The 15059-nt window shown below is 40.2% G+C and overlaps 1 protein-coding gene across 9 annotated transcripts in view; it reads left to right on the top strand.

Annotated features, from left to right (window-relative positions):
* Positions 1-15059, top strand: part of veph1 (ventricular zone expressed PH domain-containing 1) — a 264566-nt gene that overhangs the window by 40771 nt on the left and 208736 nt on the right. For 6 of the 9 annotated variants that reach the window (XM_072255372.1, XM_072255375.1, XM_072255378.1 and 3 more), the window contains 2 exons: positions 7410-7699; positions 14054-14269. In XM_072255372.1, the coding sequence (XP_072111473.1) occupies positions 7562-7699; positions 14054-14269 (354 nt within the window). In that variant the 5' untranslated portion in view covers positions 7410-7561. Of the gene's footprint in view, positions 1-1026; positions 1323-7409; positions 7700-13116; positions 13179-14053; positions 14270-15059 lie in introns of those variants that run through there. The other 3 variants (XM_072255376.1, XM_072255373.1, XM_072255379.1) reach the window with 3 other exon arrangements.

Below are 15059 nucleotides of genomic sequence, written 5' to 3'. Positions count from 1 at the left end.
CCTTTCTTGAAATCCTCTGCCTCATGAAGCACTCCTTGCAATCCGGTCTCCCCTTCAGATGGGATCCTCCAGGCATCTTCCCTGGTGCTCTTCTCTCCATACCTCCTGCCAAAAGACCTCAAACCAGACTACTGTCCTTCAGAAAACTCTTTCTGCCAGCTTGCTGGAGAATGTTCCATGCCATCCCACTCCTGACCAGCTGACGCAACAATCCTAAGCTAGAGAACATGGCTCTTTAACTTTAGCCAAAGCCAAAACACAGCAGGACAAACTGTTCATACAGAAAACTGCTAAAATGAAATACCTCACAGCATAGCAGTAGAAATTTTAAGCAGGGCATTACATAAGCAAATTATGCTTCTTTACCCCACTGCATTCAGCAACACTGGCAATCGTTTTTCATTAGCTATTCAATTTTCTTTGAAGTACTACTCAATTCATTCAATATACATCATCCAGCTATCTTTTGTGCAATCAAACGCATCTATCTTTCCAATGTAGCCAGCTATTTCTGCTTTTTTAAAATTTATTATTATTACCTAGTACTCACTGCTTATGAACTGGTGATCATACTCATTGCTTGTTAATTTAATTAGTTTTTTTGCTTTTTTAAAAAATTCAATCGTCTCTTCCCCCTTTCCGAAGAGAAATGTGCTGCGCTTCCACTGCATGGTAGTCATCTTGGGTTCATTTTAAAACTTCCTCATCGCCACTGTTATGGTTTGTAACTCTAGAAACTAATCAAAAGAAAAACACAGGAGCTGGATACTTGTTTACCTAGGTTTTTTTCCTTTTGTTTATGTAAGGTGCTCACTTACGTTGTGGTGTAGTAACACAGTGGTCCCCAACCACCGGGCCGCGGACTGGTACCAGGCCGCAAGGCATGTGCTACCGGGCCGTGAGAAAATGATATGATTTGGCGATATGAGTCAGCTGCACCTTCCCTCATTCCCTGTCACACACTGTTGGAACTTGAACACACGCGAGGTCATGACCCGCACGTCATCCATGTTAGTGCGGGAAGGAGATCAACTCCTCGACCTTGCAAATGACGGTGGGTTGAAAAGTATGTTTGATATAACATCTCTGCAGGCATTCTGGATCAAAATCAAGGCTGAATATCCTGAGATAGCCATGAAAGCACTGAAAACGTTGCTTCCATTTCCAACATATCTCTGCAATGAATGCAACGAAAACTAAATTGCGGAATAGGTTGGACAGAAGGAACCTCCTTCGAGTATCGCTGTCTCCCATCACCTCTCAATGGCACTGTCTTGTTACAGGGAAACAAGCCCAGGGCTCCCACTGATTCAGTGATATTGGTGAGTTGCAATGATTTTATATGTTCATACGGGGACAATTTGTGCTGTGTGTTTAATATCCAAAACATTATATCTAAAATATTATGATGCTATTGACTTATAGGTGACTTATATAACCATATAACAATTACAGCACAGAACAGGCCATTTCTGCCCTTCTAGTCCGTGCCGAACGCTACTCTCACCTAGTCCCACCGACCTACACTCAGCCCACAACCCTCCATTCCTTTCCTGTCCATAAACCTATCCAATTTTTCTTTAAATGATAATATCGAACCTGCCTCTACCACTTCTACTGGAAGTTTGTTCAACGCTTACTTCAAGCTCCCCTGTCCTCCCCTGATAATTGACTTATCACTATATTCATGCGAGGAAAATATGCACTGTGTGTTTAATATTAAATTCGTTAGATTAACCCTTTTAGAAACGAAATTTAGTGTATTAGCCACTTATCACCTATATTCCAGTCGTGATTAACATCCACCCCTCCCCCCTGAACAAAGAAACAGCATCGCCAAAAACGATTTGTAGAGTCACGCATGCACACTGGTGCCCGCGCAAGGCTTCATGGTCATTGTAGTCTTTCTTGGGGTAAACACAATGTTTTGACTGCTACTCTTGTCCGTTGGCAACCCTACCGCACCCCCCCCCCCCCCGGGTTGGCCGGTCCGCAAGAATATTGTCAATAATAACCGGTCCACAGTGCAAAAAAGGTTGGGAACCCCTGTAGTAAAGTATGTCATTCACGTACTTTTTACATACAGTATACCCCATGATGAATTACGTAAACAAAGAGTGCTTAATCAAACAGCATATTTACATTATTACCCAAATATTACTGAAATACGAGCTACACTATAGTTCCCACACCTCAGAACCAGTAAAATTGCAGAGGAAGTCAAGAACTGCCTAAGAAGCTAAAGATATTGATAAGTTAGTTGTAGCTCAGTAGTGCTGTGAACAAAAAAGTATATCAAGCTGAGTGTCAGTGTCCTTAAGTATGGAACGTTCAGAGAGTGCTGCAGCTGCTTTGTCTTTGTGTTGCCATGCCATTTTACTCGACACTCATTTGAAATGCTTGCTTCTGTACAACATAGCACTTCCAGTTTGCACCAACATGTAAGTACATTCTGTTTGTAGTTGTTATTTGGTTTATCTTGAGTGGTGGGAGGGGGAAGAAATTCTACCACATTGGACATGTACAGTATATGATGCTCTAAATATATTTATAAACACAACACTAATAAATAAGATGATCTTTCATAGAAGAGAACGTGCTGTGCATTTGATATGGTTTCTATTTTTACAAGTGTCAGTAAGTTGATTTTATCCATGTTAGAAAAGACACTGAAATCATTCATTATGGTATCCATGCAGTATTGCAATGGATGACATTAAAACACGGACGACAAAGTACAATTATTATAAGTGGAAAGATCGAGAAGAAACTAGATCTATAATTCATATGAATGTATATAACTACATCAGACTTTTGAATTTAGTTTGAATTGGGGAACCAATATCCTTGCCAGAAGTTTTACTAGTGCTGCTTAAGGGATTAAACAATTTTAGCAGGAGGATGGGAGCCAGAGACCCAGGTTAGAAAGTGTAGGGATTGAGAGAAAGGTAGATGACACAAGCAGTAAGAACAGGCAGGAGAAAAGTTATAGATACAATGAAATGGATGGGTTGAAGTACGTATGTTAATGCTAGGAGATTTGTGGATAAGGGTTACGAGCTTGGAGCATAGATCAGTACATGGAACTATGATCTTGTGACCATAGTGGCCTTGGTTGAGGGAGGCTCAGGAATGGATGCTTAATGAGAGTTTTGATGTTTTAGTATTGGGAGAAAAGGAGGTAATGGGTGGGGGGAGAACAGTGCTGTTATTCAGGGACAATATCACAGCTGCATTCAAAGGGGATATCATGGAAGCTCATCCACTAGTTCTGCAAGGATCGAGCAATAGAAGATAGATGCAATCACTCTAATGGGATTAGTGCAGAGTCCCTCCTCTCTTCCAAAAGCTATTTCAATACTGTCTTGAGGAACAGATGTTCAGACAGATTTGTAAGATATAAAAACAACAAAGTTGTTGTTATGGGTGACTCCAACTTCCCAAGTATAGATTGGGACCAAGGATTTTCAATGAGGCAGAATGTGGTGCACCCAGGAGGATTTCTTAAATCAATATGTAGATACTCCAACAAGAGGAGGGTCTGTACTGGATAATATGCTTGGCCAGGTAACTGGCTTCTCCGGGAGAACAGTTAGTGAACAGTGACCACAACTCTTTAAGTTTTAAGATAGCTGTAGATAAGGATCAGTATATACTTTGTGGGAGAGAATTAAATTGGAGCAGGGTAAATCATGAGTGTTGGGCAGGAACTAGGGGCAGTTAATTGGGAATATCTGTTATTAGGGATGTTCATATTTGACATATGGAGAGTGTTTAAAGACCAACTGCACGGAGTACAACACAGATATGTTCCAATAAGAAGGAAGGACAAGGATAGCAAGGTCAGGGAACCTTGGATGTTGTTAGAGGTGGTGAGTTAAGTCAAAAAGAAAAAGGAAGCATATGTAAGGGTTAGAAAGTTAAAGTCAATCAGTCTTGAGGTCACAAAGACAGAAAAGAATCCAAGGGAATTAGGAAAACCAAGAAGGACTGTGATTGGTCATTGGCAAATTGAATTCAAGAGAATCCCAAAGCATTCTATATGTACATCAAGTGCAAGAGGATATCCGGGGAGTGAATAGGACTGTTGTGTGTTTAATATTTCAGTAAGTAATATTGTGAATATATTGTTTGAATATGCATTATTTATTTGTTTAAATAATTCATTATGGGTTAAATGTCAAAATACATGAAGCGTGTAGGTCATGACGCTACCACATGATATGTGTGCTCCTCGCTTAAAGTAAAACCAAAACTAAGATAAGTTATTCCCAGCTCCATGTTTTTGCTTTCAATTAGTTTAATGTTTTGAACATAACAAGGACTACACAAGGATAATGGAGGCAATGTGTGCTTGGAGGCGGAAGATATGGATGAGTCCCTAAATGAGTACTTTGCATCAATATCCACCAAGGAGAAGGATTTGGAGATTGGTGTTGAGCGTGGTTAATTTGCTAAGGCATTTCAAGATAAAGGACAAATTAGTGTGGTATCTCTTAAATAATATTAAAGTGGATAAGTCCCTAGTGTGTGATGTGATGTACCCCTGGTTGTTGAGAGAGGCCAGAGATGAGATTTTTGGGGCCGTGACCAAGATCTTTTAGCCCTTTCTAGCCACTGGGGAGGTCCCAGTAGATTGGTAAGCAGCTAATGTTGTTCTGTTATTAAAGAAAAGAAATGGGATAATCCTGGAAATGAAAGACCGGTGAATCTATTTTGATGCTACGGAAGACACTGGTGAGGACTTTTCGGGATAGGATTTATGAGCATTTGGAAAACTTTGACCTAATGGGGACAGTTAGCATAGCCTTGTGTGGGGCAACTCATGCCATAATAATTTGATTGAGCTTTTTGATTGATGAAGGTAGAGCTGTGGATGATGTTTACATGGATTTTACTAAGGCTTTTGACAGGCATCATGGGAGGCTCAACCAGAACCTTAAGATACATGAGATCCATGGTGAATTGTAAATTTGAATTCAGAATTGGTTTGCCTATAGATGGCAGAGGGCAGTGGTCGATGGGACTTAATCCGGTCAGAGGTCTGTGACTAGTGGTCTTCTGCAGGGTTCTGTACTGGGACTTCTGTTTGTCATATATGTTTGACATGGATAAAAATATACAGTAGGTGGATGAGTTAGTAAACTTGCATATGATGTGTAGGTTAGAAATGTGGCTACTGTAGAAAACTGGCAAAGAATATAGCGAGATATAGATCATTTGCTGATATGGGCAGAGAAATGGCCGATGGAGTTTAATTCTGGAAAATGTGAAGATTTGCACTTTAGAAAGACAGCACTCTCTTAATGGGGAGACCGTTAGCAGTGTTGAGGAGCAGGGGGATCGCGAGGATTTAATTTCTTAGCTCCTTGAGAGTGGCTACGCAGTTGATAAGGTCGTTAAGAAAGCATATGGCATACTTCCCCTTATTAGTCAAGGAACTGAGTTTGAGTCAGAAAAGTACAGATTGGCCACATCTGGAGTATTGCATAGTCTGGTAACGCCATTATAGGGAGAATGTCAAAGCTTTGGAAAGTGTACAGAAGACGTTTACCGGGATGCTGCTTGAATTAGAGGGCATATGCTATAAGGAGAAGTTAGATCAAGTTGGGGTGTTTTTTTTCTGGAACAGTAGAAACTGAGGGGAGATATAATAGAGGTTTATAAGATTATGAGAGATATAGATAGAGTAGACAATCAGTATGTTTTCCCAGGGTTGAAATGTCTAATACCAGAGGGCATACATTTAAGGTGGCAAAAGCTAAGTTCAAAGGAGATGTGTGGGGTAAGTTTTGTTTTACACAGAGAGTGGTGGATGTCTGGAATGCGCTATCTGGGGAAGTGTTGGAGGTAAATATGATAGTGGCATTTAAGAGGCTCTGAGATGGACACAGAATGTGCTGGAAATGTAAGGCTATGAACATTCTGTAGGCAGAAGGGATTGTCTATCTGGGCATTTGATTATGGAGTCAGTTCGGCACAACAATGTCATGTGCTGTACTCTTCCAGGTTCTAATATTGTGGGAGCTGGTTGGTATGTAGGGCACATCAACCCAGGGGTCAGGTGTTTGTAACCCAGGGATGGACTGCGTTCAGTAGATGAGTGATAAATTCAGAGTACTGTCAAGAAAAATAGATCTTCCTTGCTTTGAAATAATGCCACAATATGATGATGGTCAAGAAAGCATGTGTTAACTGTTAACTTAAGTGTTATAGGCTGAAAATATGAGGTGGTCTTAAATAAACTTGGGGGAAAAAAAGAGAATTTTTGTTTTATGGAATAGGTGCATTGCATAAATCATACTTAACTTTTGATTGTCTTGCTCATTTATTTAGTTACAGAGCACATCTCAAATGGGAAAGCAGAAGGCTTCTTGTGTCCTGCAGTCATTCCGAATGTAATCCTGCCCTTTCTTTGGAATAAGGCTGAATCATGACTCTATCTTTTGTTTCTCTCCTCTCAGAAACAGCAGCTATGTCTATTCACGTATTAGTTCTGGTTTGTTATCTAAAGGTGTATTCACTTTCAGTACAGTTTCATTTAGGGATTTATACAGTTGTTTTGTTATGAATAGGTCAAATGCCCCTGAACTAGCCGTCCACTTGTTTCTCACTTATCGCTTGCTTGTTTATCACTAAGCTCCTTTAAGTGTAGTTCATCATATTTCATTGTAGACTGTATTTTATAAATAGATTTCTCAGAGTGACACTGATCTTACATTTTTTTAAACTTTGGTGATTAAGAAAATTACTTTTGAACTCCCTAGTAAGGATCAGTCTAACTGGAGTCTTCAGGCAGCAGATACTATCAAAAATAGAGGGCTGCATAAGACGTAATGACTTGGAGACCTATTTGGACCGATTTGACTTCAAGTGACAGACTGACCAAATAATTTGTTTGTTATTTTGGTGTTGAGCTAAAGTGAGTGAGCTTTGTATGTTGATGTCCAGAGCACAAAAGTAACATTGCAACCTTCGGACCTTTTAAGAAACTTTTTCAAGTCTCAACTTGTAGTCATTCAGCAGAAATTAATTCCACATCAACTCTGTGCCATTTCATTTGTTTGGAATTGGAAGCAAAGTTGAGCATTTGAACCAATGGGCATTAAACCAAGACTCCGATTGTCTATTTGAATAAGTGAAAGATCCAACAGCACTATTCAAATTAGATCAGGGAAGCTTTTTTTATTGTGTCCAATATTTATTTCATAGACAGGATCTATAAAATAGAAAATCTATTTTTTGTCACTTAGTGTAATTTGCAGTCTGCATTTTGGCTATATTGTCATAAATGTTATAATTTGAAATGTTATTTTATTTCCATTACATCGATTCCAAATATTATATTCATATCCTTGATGATTTGTACTTTAAAACAAATTCCTTATTCTGGAATTCTTATATTTTAGGTAAGAGGTGAGAGAATGGAATGTAATTTTTGGAGATATGAACACCGAATAACTTTAACATTTGGTGATTGGTCTTAAACTCTGACGAAGTTTACTACTCTTAACAAATTAGCATTCAATGGAGTTTTTACACTGAACTGAACAACTCCAGCATGCATCAGCTTTTAAGTGTGGTGCTGGGTCAGAGGGATCTGTCTCGAGCTGGAGATCTGTTCTCCTTGGATGATACTGAAATCGAAGATTGCCTGTCAGAAGCTCTTGAGCAAATAAAAGAAATATCTTCCTCACCAGTAAGTGCCAATTATCTTTTTTAGTGATCTAATTTAGAACAGCATATTTCAAGTTCTGTATTCAGATTACATGTGAGAACTAAAAAAAATGCAACTGATATGGCTGATTTCATGTGCTTCAGGTATTTGCTATAATTTAAAAAATCAATTGGCAAACTGAAATACTTCAGGTAGCTTGTTTCAGTAACCTTGAGGATGGTTATAGTTTGTCAATAGTATTAGCAACATATCCATAACTGGTTCATCGGTGTCTTGTCTTTACATTTTCAATCAGCACAGATCTGAAGTTGAGGAGAGCTGATTTAAAACTTCCATTTGGTTTCAGAAACTTGACTTCACCTTTTTTCCCGAGCAATTTTTTAGAATAAAACAGTTTGGAAAGGGCCAATTAACAAGCATACATTGGTACTAATACAAATACTACATACAGTAGATCTTTTCTATTCACACCCAGTTTTGATCAACTACACACCCACTCGGACCACCCACCTCCCCAGCAACCTGATTCTTGCCACCTGCAATAGATTGACCTATTGACAGTGAACAGTTCACACAATTACCGTACCAGCTACACTTCTGTCTGTCGGAGGAAACAATAACATCTGGAGGGAACCTATATTGTCACAGGAAGATAACATTCAAATAATGAAAAAGCTTATTGGATATTTTACTGTTTTAACAAAATACCTTGAAATTATTTAAAACAGTATTTTTATTCTGTTATCCTAAACACATTCAGATAGACTGACAAGCTCGTACCTGAGATTCTTGGAGCTCTTCATGTCAGTTTAATTCAAAGGGAGTGTATTCATTGTGCCTCCTTGGACCTGACCCTGGCCCCAAATTCTCCAGCTGTTTAAAAAAATATGAATGAAGGGCATTTTATCCAAATTTCCATGAGGACTCCAGTGGTGGAGCTCAGCTTGTTGCTTTCTGGTGAACCACTGCCAACAGCATTCAGATTCCAGCACATGTACAAGTTTCACATGATAACCATGCCAAACTCTGACAGTTTAGCCTTTGTTCTCTCAAAACTTGCGTTGTCATTCTCAAGTTACTATTTGAAATAAACTAATATTGAAAGGTGATTTCATTATGGATATTCTTTAATCCTATTTTTGCTGAAAGCTCACTTGGCTAGACATCAAGCCATTTTCCTTTAATAGATAGTGCTCACATCTTCCTTGAAACATTAGATCACTTTATCTCTACTCTAAGTGAGCTGTTAAAAACGCAAACATGAGGAAATCTGCAGATGCTGGAAATTCAAGCAACACACACAAGATGCTGGTGGAATGCAGCAGGCCAGGCAGCATCCATAGGAAGAAGCACAGTCAATGTTTCCGGCCGAGATCCTTCATCAGGACTAACTGAAAGAAGAGATAGTAAGAGATTTGAAAATGGGTGGGGGAGGGGGAGATCTGAAATGATAGGAGAAGACAAGAGGGGGAGGGATGAAGCTAAGAGCTGGAAAGTTGATTGGTAAAAGGGATACAAGGCCGGAGAAGGGAGAGCAGACATCCCACCTCTCCCGGAAGCTCTGGGAGTCTCCTGCATATGGATAGTAGCTCCCTGACGCCTGGAAGTTATATACAATATCCCGGAAATAGATTTTTTTGAGAGGGAGAGGGAGAGTGAGCATCCTGATTGGTCTCTCTTCGTGCTAAGAGCGGTCCCCAACCACCGGGCCGCGAAGAAAATATGATTTGGCGATGTGAGTCAGCTGCACCTATCCTCATTCCGTGTCACGCACTGTTGAATTTTAACGCACGCGAGGTCATCAGTGACCCAAGATGTGCAAAGGAATGGGTCCGTGACCCATTTGTGAATGCCCCCGGTGAATCATCCATGTCAGCGCGGGAAAAAGATCAACTCCTCGAGCTTGCAAATGACGGTGAGCTGAAAAGTATGTTTGACATAACATCCCTGCCGGCATTCTGGATCAAAGTCAAGGCTGAAAATCCTGAGATAGCCATGAAAGCACTGAAAAAGTTGCTTCCATTTCCAACATATTTCTGTGAAGCGGACTTTTCGGCAATGAATGCGATGAAAACTAAATTGTGGAGTAGACTGGACATCAGGAACCCCCTTCGAGTATCGCTGTCTCCCATCACCCCTCGATAGGACTGTGTTGTTGCAGGAAAACAAGCCCAGGGCTCCCACTGATTCAGCGATATTGTTGTGTTGCAATGATTTTATATGTTCATATGAGGAAGGTATGCGCTGTGTGTTTAATATCCAAACGTTACTTAAAATGTTATGATGCTATTGACTTATAAGTGACTTATAATTCAGTGGTCCCCAACCTCCGGGCCGTGAAGAATACAGCGGTAGCCAGAATGCATCCAGCACATCTTTAAGAAAAAAGCCGAAATAAACAAGCTAATTAATTAGGTGCCGCCCGGCACGTAAATGTCAGCCCAGATCAGAGGCGATTGCCGATTACGTCACCTCTGATCTGGGCCGGCATTTACGTGCCGTGCGGCACCTAATTAATTAGCTTGTTTATTTTGGCTTTTTTCTCAAAGCTGTGCTGGATGCATTCTGGCTACCGCTGTACCGCTGCATCCTTCGCGGCCTGGAGGTTTGGGACCACTGTTATAATTGACTTATCACTACATTCATGCGAGGAAAATATGCGCTGTGTGTTTAATATTAAATTCATTAGATAAACCCCTTCAGAAATGAAATTGAGTGCATTAGCCACTTACAAGTGACTCATCACCTATATTCTGGTCGCGTTTAACGTCCACCCCCCACCCCGGGTCGGCCGGTCCGCGAGAATATTGTCAATATTAAACTGGTTAGCGGTGCAAAAAAGATTGGGAACCTCTGATTTAAACTGGCTGGCTAGCTGCCAAGGAGCTACGCTATTGATCTCCTACGTGATGAGGCCAAACTCCCTGTAGACTTGCTTAAAGTTGAAATAGAATAAACATGATAATATAATATAATATATATTTTAATGTCACATCTGCTGCATATACCCAACTTGGTTTACAGATTAGACAAAATCACTAAACAAAGTATTACATGCACTATTGGACGTCGGAGGGGGCAGGGAATATAGGGTTGCGAGGGGCAGGGGTGCTACCTCCCTGAAATGGTGCTGCTACCTCCCTGAAATGAGTTTTTGCAGGGTGGGATGTCTGGAAGAGGATCATGGGGTGGGAGGCCCAGGGAGAAAGAAAGGGGGAGGGGAGCACCAGAGGAAGATGGACAGCAGGCAAGGAGTTATTTTGAGAGGGTCAGAGAGGGGAAATAAATAAATAAATAAATAAATAAGGGATGGGGTAAGAAAGGGAAGAGGGGCATTAACGGAAGTTAGAGAAGTCAATGTTCATGCCATCAGGTTGGAGGCTACCTAGACGGAATATAAGGTATTGTTCCTCCAACTTGAGTGTGGCTTCATCTTGACAGTAGAGTAGGCCGTTCCATTCCCATTCTGATATGTCTATCCCATGGTCTTTCTATAGATGCTGCCTGGCCTGCTGCGTTCCACCAGTATTTTGTGTGTGTTACCTAAATGAGCTAGTTATTAGTTTGGTGTTGTCAGGATTTCCCTGGAAAGGAGTTGATTTTCTGGCAGACAAACACAATAAATGGATATTTTTCAGGTTAGAGGACCGTGATTTCTGCAGTGCCCCGAAGATCAGTACTGGTATCCCTCTCACTGTTTCTCCCCTACCCATTACCCCTTTCTCGGCCCCCCTCTATTCCATGGTCCATTGTTCTCTGCTATCAGTTTCCTTCTCCTTCAGCCCCTCACCTTTTCCACATACCATCTCCTGACTTCTCACATCAATCCCACCCACCAATCTTCCCCCTTAATTTGTCTCACCTATCACCTGCCAGCTTGTAGCTCCTAACTCCACCCACCTTCTTATTCTGGCTTCTGCTCCCTTCTATTCTAGTCCTGATGAAGGATCTCGGCCCAAAACGTCGACTGTTTATTTCCCTCCATAGATGCTGCCTGACCTGCCAAGTTCCTCCAGCATTTTGTGTGTTGTTGTAAGATCAGTTCTTGGCTCTCCATAATTTACTATTTATATTACCAACCTGGAGGAGGAGGCCCAATGGCAGGTACCCAAGTTTCCCAATGATACAAAAACAGATGAGCGGGCATGCTGTGATGAGGATATCTGGATTCAGCAGCAGGGCATAAGTACTGTAGATTAAATCAGTGGGCAAAACCTTGGCAACTGGAGTTTAAAGTGAGGAATGTTTGAGGTAATACACTTTCTGCAGGAGGAATCAGCATGGATAGAGATTGCAAATGAGTGAAGTGCAAGGGGATCTAGGTGTTCTTCGCAGAAGATGGTTAACATGTAAATGCAGCAAATAGTTCGGAAGGCACTTGGCTTATTGACCTTTATTCCAAGGTGGGTGGGGTTGGAGTTTAGAAATAGGCAAGTATTGGTACTGTTGTACCTGGTGTTGGTGAGGCCACATCTGAAGTAATATAAACAGTTTTGTTACCCTTGTTTAAGAAAGGATATTCTAGCATTGTAGGTAGTCCAAAAGAAAGATTCATTGGGTTAATTCCTGGGATGAGAGGGTTGTCCTGACACAAGTTTTGAAAGAAAGTCTTATTCAAACACAAAATTCTAAGGGCTCATGGCAAGGCAAATGCTGAGCTGTTTCCACTATTGGGTGAATCCCAAATGGTATTTACAAGATAATGGGCAGTCATTTAAAACAGAGGTATACGGCATGTGAATTGTCTGTAGCAGGATGTTCTGGAGGTTAAATATATGGCAATATTTAAAGTGGTGCAAGATAAGTTTCTGAAAGATTGGGAATTGAGAGCTGTGACCAACTGATGCAGAAGAGTAGATGGGCTTGGGGCCGATATCAGTAATTATATTGAGTAGTGAGTCAGACTTGAGGAGGCCAGAGATTGGTCTATTCCTGTTTTTTAAAATGCATTCTTGTGTTATGCACACCTGATTTTCCACAGAGCCCTGTCAGGATCAATTGTGTATGTTCTATGATGGATGGCTAATTTGTAGCTCTTTCAATTCAAAGTGACAAGATCTCCATCTGTATATTTGTGCACAGCTCAGTCTGTGTGAGTGTGTGGATAGAGACAGGGAATGGAGAAAGACAAACATTCAGATCCTAACACACTCAATCACTCCCAAATAACCACAAATAGTTTCTTTCCAACAGAAATCTTATCAGCTGATATATGGAAGTGATTTTGTTAATGGATCATATTAGAGTCACACTTTTTTATTGGTGTGATGGAATGTATTTATCATTCAGTGACTATAACATTAAGAACTCTGCTCCCTGTAGCTTGGCATAGATGAATTGTTAAATAAATGCAATGGGGCAGAACTTGCTGACGCAGATCCCTGGCCAGGTCTGCTGCTTCTGGTCTCTACATCTCCACATTAGATGTCGAGACACTATCCAGTTGGTCCAACTGATCCTGGACTCCAGCATCATGGGCTGTGAGGCAACAGAGCTTCTGGTGATATAGTGAAGTAACTTTCCCAGAATGTGTTTTGAAAGATCTACGAACTGAGATCTGTCGAAACTGCCTTCAGCTTGGCTAGCTGTGCAAGTTGTGTCTAATTGTAATAGTTTATTAATTCCACTGATACTCAGAGTCATTTTGAAAACTACTAAAATTGAAATAATTTCTAAACTTAATTTCATTGACTTTAAAATATGAGTTAGGCCAAAAACCAGAAACCAAAGGCCTTTTTCTATGCTATTTAACTTTATAACTCTTAAAGACACAAATAAATAATGATAACAATTACATTAAAATAACAATCCTTAAAAGAAATTAACCACTGATTACTCTCTGGCACCCAAAAAATAACTGTAATCATTTGAATATTAATTACCTGAAAAATTATTGCAAAGTGCAAGGATTTTAAAATAAATGTTATTTTAATATTTTAGTATTTCAATTTTTGGTTCTATGTTATGTTAATGTTCAAGGGCTTAGGCTCCTTAAAGAAATTTTTAAAAAGCCAGTTAGTTTTATTCAACACCCTGATTTGCTATTTGTAAGAATTCCTTAATGTGATTAGGCATCTGCCTGGTATGACATTTTTTGCTGGATGCCAAAGCTTGAGAGCTGATGTTGGGCATTGAATCTGTGGTACAGAACACTGGATCACTTGTGAGCAGTGGTGAGAGCTGTCAGTTCACCACTGACCATATAATCCAAGAATTTATATTCCAAAGGTTGAGACAACATAGGTTAACATATCTAAGTCAGAATAGAAATTGATTTTGGCTACAGTGTTGTTCAGTGATCAGGAAAATTAAATTGTTTTATTTTGCATCTTATGCATCTTAACAAAAGAACCTATGTTTTTTTTCTTTTGCCAGGACTATCTGACCAATGACAATGATCAGGCAGTGGTAGAAATCTGCATTACTCGAATTACCACTGCCATCAGGAAGACAAAATCTATTGAGAACCATGGAAAGGCTCTGGTAACATTGTGGGAATCTTGCTTGGAGCATAATTTGAAACCAGTCAGTAAGGATGAAGACACTCCACATGCCAAAATTGTTTCTGATGTAATGAGCTGCGTTTTTCAAGTGAGTTTTGGTGTGTATGTTTCTGCGAAAAAAAATCAAAATTTGCAGCTATATATTCAAGCAACACACACAAAATTGTGGAGGAACTCAGCAGGGCAGGCAGCATCTATGGAAGAGAGTAAACATCAATGTTAACAACAGGAATTCTGCAGATGCTGGAAATTCAAGCAACACACATAAAAGTTGCTGGTGAACGCAGCAGGCCAGGCAGCATCTCTAGGAAGAGGTGCAGTCGACATTTCAGGCCGAGACCCTTCGTCAGGAACAGATAATCCAAGGATTTATATTTCAAAGGTTGATACATCACAGTCCTGATGAAGAGTCTTGACCCGAAACATTGACTGCTTACTGTTTTCTATAGACGCTACCCAACCTGCTGACTTCTTCCAGCATTTTGCGCGTGTTGCTTGGATTTCCAGCATCTGCAGATTTTCTCTTGTTAGTTTATATTTTTAAGTCTGTTTTGATCCTAGAATATGGTAAAAAATATTTTCAAACAGTAATGAGACTTAGTAGGTTGATTAAAATTTTGTTTGATCTTTTTTCTGTAAACAGCTCTGAGTACCAAATGCCTCTGATTTAAAATGAATACTGAGGTGTGAAGTTAACTGCTCTGCCCATTCTATGCTGTTATGATTATGTTGCTGTATAATTGGGTTCTATACGAGTATAAGATTCATTCGTAAGGCCAGTGATGTTGTGGGGATGGAATTGGACTCTCTGACGGTGGTGTCTGAAAAGAGGATGCTGTCCAAGTTGCATGCCATCTTGGTCAATGTCTCCCATCCAC

This window comes from Mobula birostris, chromosome 4 (assembly GCF_030028105.1).
Source record: "Mobula birostris isolate sMobBir1 chromosome 4, sMobBir1.hap1, whole genome shotgun sequence".
NCBI lineage: Eukaryota > Metazoa > Chordata > Chondrichthyes > Myliobatiformes > Myliobatidae > Mobula > Mobula birostris.
Note: the sequence above shows the minus strand (reverse complement) of the source record. Positions and strands in the feature narration are given on the sequence as shown.